General features: G+C 40.9%; 1 protein-coding gene across 2 annotated transcripts in view; it reads right to left on the bottom strand.

Annotated features, from left to right (window-relative positions):
- Positions 1–8,576, bottom strand: part of LOC131937353 (uncharacterized) — a 15,503-nt gene extending 6,927 nt beyond the window's left edge. For both annotated transcript variants that reach the window (XR_009386216.1, XM_059294704.1), the window contains exon 1: positions 8,373–8,576. Coding sequence is in view for 1 of the 2 variants with exons in the window: in XM_059294704.1 (XP_059150687.1) it covers positions 8,373–8,448 (76 nt within the window). In the remaining variant the exon portion in view is untranslated. The remainder of the gene's footprint in view (positions 1–8,372) is intronic.
- Between the last annotated feature and the right edge of the window lie 361 nt (positions 8,577–8,937).

Genomic DNA, 8,937 nt, shown 5'->3' with positions numbered 1-8,937 from the left:
GTACGTGACGGAGACGATCGACGAAGCACGGGTTAGAATTAGATTGTAATTACGGGCGACATCATTGTGGGGGGTAGGTGTAGCAGACACGTATCTAGTTAGCCTTGGTGACCGGAATGGGGGTAGTTTATTAGCAGGGTCTGACATTTTAATCAGGTACGACAGAACTGTGGCGACATGCAAATTAGGTTAGACCGGATGGGGAAGACAAAGAAGTGAGGACGATGAGGGTTAGGAGACAGTGGAATCTAGGCAGTCGAGGTTGAGACTTTGTAGTGAGAGGACGGATACAAGTGTAGAGTTAGGGAACAGCGTAGGAACAATAGTGTAGGAAACATTGAACAGTAGGTGTAGACAAGAAGTATATATTGTGTTAAGCATCGGATGTGTAATAAGTAAAATACTGTGAATCAAACTGATATTCGAGTTGTCTTCTTTACTGTACGGATATGAGAGTTCTCGTCCTCGTCACCGTAGTTAACTATATGTGGAAACTAGTAGAAGAATAACAAGAAGAATAGAGAAAGCAAGCAAGTTCCTCCCACCACATATTGGTGGAGCACAGTGGTTCGTAATCCGTACAGAAGTGTTGTTGAACATTCGATCTGACCAGAAGTGATGGTTGCAACATATTGTGTCTATCAGAAGTGCTACAAGTTATCGCAATAAGCAAAGATAAGTACCTCCTCTAATTTTATTTAAATAACAGGGATTTTAGATCCTGTGCTGGATATTATACCAGTATTTTTGTTTATTGTTTTGTATTTGTCTATCAGTAATTAGCTTTTATAGTTTTGTTACTCTTAAATTGGCTGAGGCTTCCTAATTATAGGACACTTTGGGTGTAGGCCTGCTATTTAAGAGGTACATTTTATATTAGCTGTAACACGTTCGGTTTGTTTTCGCGTTGTCATTTATTGAATTCTACGTCATTGTTTTACTGTTATAGTTATCGTGCCAAATACCTTCTACTACTTTGTTATTGCTTGTTGTATCGTACATTTTATTGTTACTGTCCCTCCGTATTATATACCTCACACATTACCATGACCGACTGGGCCCAACTATGCAAAGTAGGCAAGTCACTAGAAAAAAGCGGCGCTGAACTAGAAGCGTGGATAAATGAGAAGCATAAAGCTAATCAAGAAGATGCAGAGAGACTAGCAAAAATAGAGGCAGACAAAACTATTCAAATAGAAGTTGAGAAAGCAAAAGTAGAGGCTGACAAAGCTATTCAAATAGAAGTTGAGAAAGCAAAATTAGAGATGGAAAAAGAAAAGACAAAGTTAGAATTGGCTAGAATAGAGAAGGATAAAGAAGTTGAAATAAAACGTCTAGAAATCAGCGGTCAAAATACGCCAGCAGAGCAGCAAACTGCACCAATAACAACGAACCAGTCGAAAAGCATGTTGTATAGAATGCCTAAATTTGAGGACAATAAAGACGACATAGATGCCTTTATTCGACGGTTTGAAACCATAGCCAAATCAGAAAACATAACAGATAATTTGATGAGCCAACATTAACTGACACTGGTAGGAGGTAGAGGACTCGACGCCTGCCACACTCTGACGGACGAGGAAATCAGAGACTACAAGACATTAAAGCAGACTTTACTAGAATTCTACCACCTGACAGAAGAAACGTACCGACAGAAGTTCCATAAACTAAAACCTAAGAAAGACGAAGATTTTAAAGTATTTACCAATGACTTAAAACTGACGCTAGAAAAATGGATTGAGGCAGCATCGATAAATAAAACGTTTGAAGACTTATTTCAGTTCATCCTAGTTGACAAAATATTGAATGCAGTGCACAGCGAGTTATACTCGTTCTTACAGGAAAGAAAACCCAGAGACATCAAGACTACCACAGAATTGACGCAGAAATTTATAGCGGCCCATCCAACAAATCCAATAAGCAAAGACTATGACGAGACGGAAATGACACAGGTATTCATGGCCCATACAGTCGACAGAAGCAGAGACCGACACCAGAGACAAGTACAGTATCAACCGATAAGACAACAGCAGACACAGCAACCAGACGGAAGATGTTACAATTGTAACGGCTTTGGCCACTATCAGAGAGATTGCCGAAGACCCAGCCGACAGAACGTATATAACAACAACAACAACAGCTACAACTACATTCGGCCGCGCTCACACAGTGCAAACGGCAGACACAACTACAACCAAACAGAGAGCATACATTTCATAAACACAACAGGCAACTACAAACTGACGAGCTTCCAATGTAAAGTGAACGGGAAAGTGGTGACTGCTATCAGGGACACCGGCTGCAGCACACTGGCCGTCAAGAGCAGTGTCGTACACCCCAGCCAATATACGGGTGAACATCTACCAGTCCAAGGATTTGATGGCAACATTTCCTTCCACCCAACAGTATGGATAGACGTACATACACCATACATATCAGGCAGATTCGCTGCTGTTGTTTTCAATGTAGGACCATACGACCTGATTATCGGCAACGTAATTAACAATCAAACACTACCCCAAGACGACATCGATAACTGGCTTCAAACTGAAATTGTTCAATTGGCAGTGACGAGGGCTCAAACTGCTGCCAAACTTACAGAAGAGAGTAAAGCATCAGAAGAAGTAGTAATCGACGACACTAGACAGCCGGCGGCAACAGAGACGACTTGGTCCCCTGAATCATTCCAACAAGAACAACATAATGATGAATCGCTAAGCAAAATATTTAAACTCGCGCAGAAAAACTCAGTGACCATATCAAAAAACAAAAACGAACACTCGTTCTTTCTGAGAGACAATACGTTGTTTAGAAGATATGTAGGCAAGCAGACTGTCAATCAGTTGGTAACACCTCAGAAATACCGCCGGGCAATATTACACCACGCTCATGATCTGTCACTAGCAGGACACATGGGCAGAACAAAGACAAAACAAAGAATAGAATCTGCATTCTACTGGCCAGGCATGGATAAAGACATATCTGCATATCTTAAATCGTGTCAGACATGCAGATCACAAAACACCTCCAAACCTCCCCCGGCCCCGCTCCAATCCACAGCCCTAGCAAATAAACCCTTTCAAAAATTAGCCATGGACATAATCGGGCCCCTACCCACCCCTTCAAAGCGTGGCCACCGCTTTATTTTAACGATTGTCGACCTGGCCACAAGATGGCCTGAAGCCTTTCCACTGAAGTCAACGACGTCCGAAGATATAGCAAATATATTAGTAAACCTGTTCTCAAGAATTGGATTGCCATCAGAAATAATTTCCGACAGAGGACCTCAGTTTACATCGGACCTTACAAGACAACTTACCGGTGTGTTGGGCATCAATCAAATATTCACAACACCTTACCACCCACAGAGTAATGGTATATGTGAAAGACTAAACGGTACAATTAAAGCTCTACTGGCCAAAATTACCACAGACAACCCTGACAGCTGGGACATGATGCTACCATGTGTATTATTTGCTTACAGAGAGATCCCGCAATCAACCACAGGGTTCTCACCATTTGAGTTGGTTTATGGAGCAAACCCTAGAGGACCAATGGATATACTGAAACAGCTTTTGTGTAAAAAAGACGTCAATAACGATGTGCGAACCACATATGAAACCGTGGTTAATGCAAGAGAAAGTATAATAAAGGCTTGTCAAGAAGCAAAGTTAGCACTGCAGGAAAAAGGAGACATTGCTAGACATAGGATCAACCAGCACAGAAAGTTAAGACAGTTCAGTGTAGGTGAACAAGTTAGAGTGTTGTTACCATGTAAACATAACAAGCTACAGCTGGCGTGGCAAGGACCGTTCCCTATCACTCGAAAAACAACAGATGTTGACTATGAGATAGAAATGAAAGGGAAAAAGAAAATCTTCCATATCAACATTCTAAGTCCATTTACTGTCAGATCAGAAGATTTTCATAGACAAGAACCGGCGATAATCAACTGTGCCCTCATTTCAGATCAAGAAGACAACACAGAATGCCACACCCCAATTTACACTTTCCCTACAGGACATGAGTCATGGGAAGATATTAAAATAGGTAACCTGCCCACACAAGCCAAGCACAAAGTCATGACAATATTAGAACAATTTAAAGATGTACTGTCGCCCAAACCAGGCAAAACTGAAACCATATCGCATGATATCAAGCTGTTACAAGACAAACCAATTAAATTAAGCCCCTACAACATTCCGTTACATCACAGGGAACATGTCAAACAAGAAATCAATGAATTACTAGAATCTGGAATAATTAGCCAGTCGGAGTCCCCATATGCAGCACCAATAGTACTTGTTAAGAAGAAAGATGGTGGAATTCGACTATGCATAGATTACAGACATTTAAACAACATCACTATACCCGACGCTGAACCGATGCCAAACCCAGAAGAACTGTTCGCTAGACTAAGCCATGCCAAATACTTCACAAAACTAGACCTTTCCAGAGGCTACTGGCAAATACCAATCAAGGAGGATGTGAAACACCTAACGGCATTCATAACGCCTTTTGGTTTGTTTCAGTGGAATTACATGAGCTTCGGCTTGATGAATGCACCAGCGACGTTTAACAGACTCATGCGGAAAGTGCTGCATGGGCGGGATGATGTTATATCCTATCTCGATGATATTTGTTTATTTCATACAACATGGGAAGAACACAGTAAAGGATTGGAAACGCTACTAAAGCTGCTGCAGACACACGGCCTTACAGCAAGGCCTAGCAAAGTAGAGGTTGGCATGGAAGAGATCCAATTTCTAGGCCACACAATATCACAGGGAAAACAACAACCCATTCAAGACACGGTGAACAGAATTTTACAGTTACAAGTACCTACGACTATAAAAGAAGTCAGAAGCCTAATAGGATTATGTAGCTATTACAGGAAATTTATCAATAACTTTGCCATGATTGTTGAGCCATTAACCAACTTAACAAGAACAAACCAGAAGCAAAACACCACTAAGAAAAGTAAAAAGTTGGAATGGACTGAAGCGTGTGATAGAGCTTTAGCACAGATAAAAGCCGCCTTCATGTCGGAACCGATTCTGAAATTACCAAACACAAAGAAATTATTCACGTTGGCCACAGATGCGTCATCGGTGGGCATTGGCGCATGTCTAATGCAAGAATTTGATGGGGACCTGCACCCAGTGATGTATGTCAGCAGAAAACTGACCCCGGCAGAGAAAAACTACGCGGTCATCGAGCGTGAATGTCTGGCTGTTGTTTGGGCGGTACAAAAACTATCAAAATACCTCGCAGGTGCACACTTTGAATTACAAACAGACCACACACCATTAAAGGCCCTCAATCAAAAGAAATTATCTAACGCTAAACTCACTCGCTGGGCGCTAAGTCTACAAGACTACCAGTTCACAGTTGTTCCTATCCCGGGTACACACAACCGACTGCCCGACATATTGTCAAGAAATTAATTCCTCTAGATCACACAGTCACAGGCAGAGAGCTGCTCCTGCACTACAGATATGTGACAAGGAACACGCACATGTTTTTTTTTCTTTCTCTTTATGTAATCTACGATTTTTGTGTATGACTTTAGTATAGATAATTATATTTGGATTGTTATTATGTGTATTATGTAGTGTACCTCGGACAAATAACCAGCACATCAAAATTTGGTGGGACGATTGTTTATAAGAGGAAGGTTATTTGTCTGACGGGCACAAACGTCGCTAACGAGGCATATGTTTAATACGACGTGTCAATTCATATTTTCTCAGAAACAACCATGAGAGACGTATCCTTGCGCTGCCGCCCTCGCCAATGTCATCGTAAAACTAACTCGTCGACAACAAATACCAAGTTTCTAAATTTGCTACAGCAAACGACAGCACATTTACAAGGACAAATACACATAACGTCATCAAGGACACTACAACATAAGCAGATCAGCCGAACAACACATCGACAGGAGCAGTTCATCAGATCAACACATCTACAGGAGCAGTTCATCAGATCAACACATCGACAGGAGCAGTTCACCAGATCAACACATCTACAGGAGCAGGTCAGCAGATCAACACATCGACAGGAGCATTTCACCAGATCAACACATCGATAGGAGCAGTTCACCAGATCAACACATCGATAGGAGCAGTTCACCAGATCAACACATCATCGACTGGACAAGCAGAAACAGAACTTCGTGAAATATCTTTTAAGCCTGAGAATCCTTGCGCACGGTCGCGTTCAGTTTTTCGACCAAGCCGCAACGGTCAATTAAGTGTGGGTATCAGTGAAAAAAAAATTCATAGGGATCAATCAATCATAGCTTAAGGAAGACAACGGATGTTCAAGAACTGTGACATTACTTGATTGTTGAAATGTATTATTATGTAAATTACTATATTATGAGTGTATTGGTATAATATGTACTTTATTCATCGTTGTATGTTACACAGTTATTGATACAAGTTACTGCCTATAGAAAAAAAGCTAATATAATTAGCTTTTTATTTGAAAGGGGGGAGGAATATGTGGTGGCGTAGATGCAGGTGTAGGATAGACAGTGTACGTGACGGAGACGATCGACGAAGCACGGGTTAGAATTAGATTGTAATTACGGGCGACATCATTGTGGGGGGTAGGTGTAGCAGACACGTATCTAGTTAGCCTTGGTGACCGGAATGGGGGTAGTTTATTAGCAGGGTCTGACATTTTAATCAGGTACGACAGAACTGTGGCGACATGCAAATTAGGTTAGACCGGATGGGGAAGACAAAGAAGTGAGGACGATGAGGGTTAGGAGACAGTGGAATCTAGGCAGTCGAGGTTGAGACTTTGTAGTGAGAGGACGGATACAAGTGTAGAGTTAGGGAACAGCGTAGGAACAATAGTGTAGGAAACATTGAACAGTAGGTGTAGACAAGAAGTATATATTGTGTTAAGCATCGGATGTGTAATAAGTAAAATACTGTGAATCAAACTGATATTCGAGTTGTCTTCTTTACTGTACGGATATGAGAGTTCTCGTCCTCGTCACCGTAGTTAACTATATGTGGAAACTAGTAGAAGAATAACAAGAAGAATAGAGAAAGCAAGCAAGTTCCTCCCACCACACAACCTATTGTATCCATAGCCTATTGGACTGTTTGAACGTAGGCGCCATGGTGCTCACGGGTAAGCCCGAGGCGCCAAATCGCAAACTACCGGGGCGCCGGATTCGATTATTGTTGCTCGTCGTGTCTTTAGTGTACAGCCTTTAAAAAAAAAAAAACGAACGATAACGCCATAGTGCTCACAGCCCCCTCCCCCCCCCCCACGCGTATGTATACTCTAGTGGAAGGACCTCTATAGATAAAATAATTCAACGACTTATATCCGATACAAAAATATAAAATTGAGTGTAATCAATGGTTCCCAAACGGCTTTAATTTTTAAAAATTTAATATAAGCCGTTGAAAACCCGTTTAGAATTATTATATCAATTCAAATATTTTCCAAAATGGCCCTCAATTTCTCCTTGAAGTCAATCGGTATCAGCCGGTATGGCCAGGGAGAGTAAAACAATAAAAGTTAAAACAATTGTTTTCCATGATAAAAATACACAATAATGATCTATGGTGATTAGCGTAGTATTGTATTTATATTAAATAATATAATATACCTAATCACCACAACACCCTTACTCTACTAATCCAAATTAAAAATTATAATATTGTATCACCAGTAATTATTTGATTGATAGCCTTAACAAAACCGGAAGTGATGTTATACTTATTACACAATAAATGTTACAAAATATTCAATTTTGGTTGAAAAATATGCTTTCTGGCAACAAAAGTTTGGAACAATTTGGAACCAGCTTTTCAAGACTATTCCTTATTCTAGTTCCAGTTCCCATAAAATTTTAACTATATTTTTTTCATTAACTGAGGTCTCTAGGATATTTTAAAATAAATGCTAACCGCATTAGTAAGCTTAATCATTTGAAGTGTGGTTCATAGCAAAAATTCAATGTAGACCTATAGCTTTTCATTCATTTCTTCATTTTCATAAATAGCTTGTAATAAATACATTCAAAACATTGATTTTCTAATTATTATTTAAAATTGTATGTTTCAAATGTACTTGACTTTTGTAATATATTAATTCATTGTAAATAAATAAAGTTAAAATAAGTTAAGGGTAAGTAAATAATAGAATCCATAAGAAATAACAAATATATACGCCTAGATCTACTACTTGGTTTAAGACTAAACAATATAACCCTTTTCATTTCAAATAAATATTGACCAACATGTTTAAGTCAATAGAGACCTATGCCACATAAATCATCTCTGAATACCTAAAAATGTAACGACAACTGTCAACCTTGGCCACACCAGACGATTACTCACCCAAGTTCAAGTCTGCTGACCTGCTCGTCACAATGCTCAACATGGCCATGCAAGCCGCTAAACAAATGAGCTTCATCTCCAGATGTGACGTCAGCGCTAATTATCTACATCAGGCTAATGACGTGAGGCTACACACACGGACATCCTGTTGGGGGGTGTCCGCCCCAGCCCGTCACACGAACATATCACACATCACATATCACACATCAGACACCAAACGACGGCAGCAACTACTGGTTTCTGAACTTGGCCGCAGTTCTAGTGGCCCAGCTTTTGGTGCCTCTCACCGCTGGCAGACGACTTAGATCCGGCACGCGTGGTCGCTGGTTGTCCCGCCCCTCCGTTGTTTGGTACTTGTCACTCGTGATTGTTGCCCTGGTCGGTCAACCGTGACCAGCGCTTGCCAGTCTCGTCCAGCCCAGCCTAGCCCCGGGCGCTGAACTAGCCCAGCCCCGGGCGCTGAACTAGCCCAGCCCCGGGCGCTGAACTAGTCCAGGATATGATGACGTGAAGTTGACAAACATTCATAGACACGCAAATCAGATTTAAAAATATCTCTCCAAAG

This window comes from Physella acuta, unplaced genomic scaffold (assembly GCF_028476545.2).
Source record: "Physella acuta isolate Inbredline_101_S28 unplaced genomic scaffold, ASM2847654v3 ptg000208l, whole genome shotgun sequence".
NCBI classification, from domain to species: domain Eukaryota; kingdom Metazoa; phylum Mollusca; class Gastropoda; family Physidae; genus Physella; species Physella acuta.
This window is presented reverse-complemented; position numbering and strand designations above follow the sequence as displayed.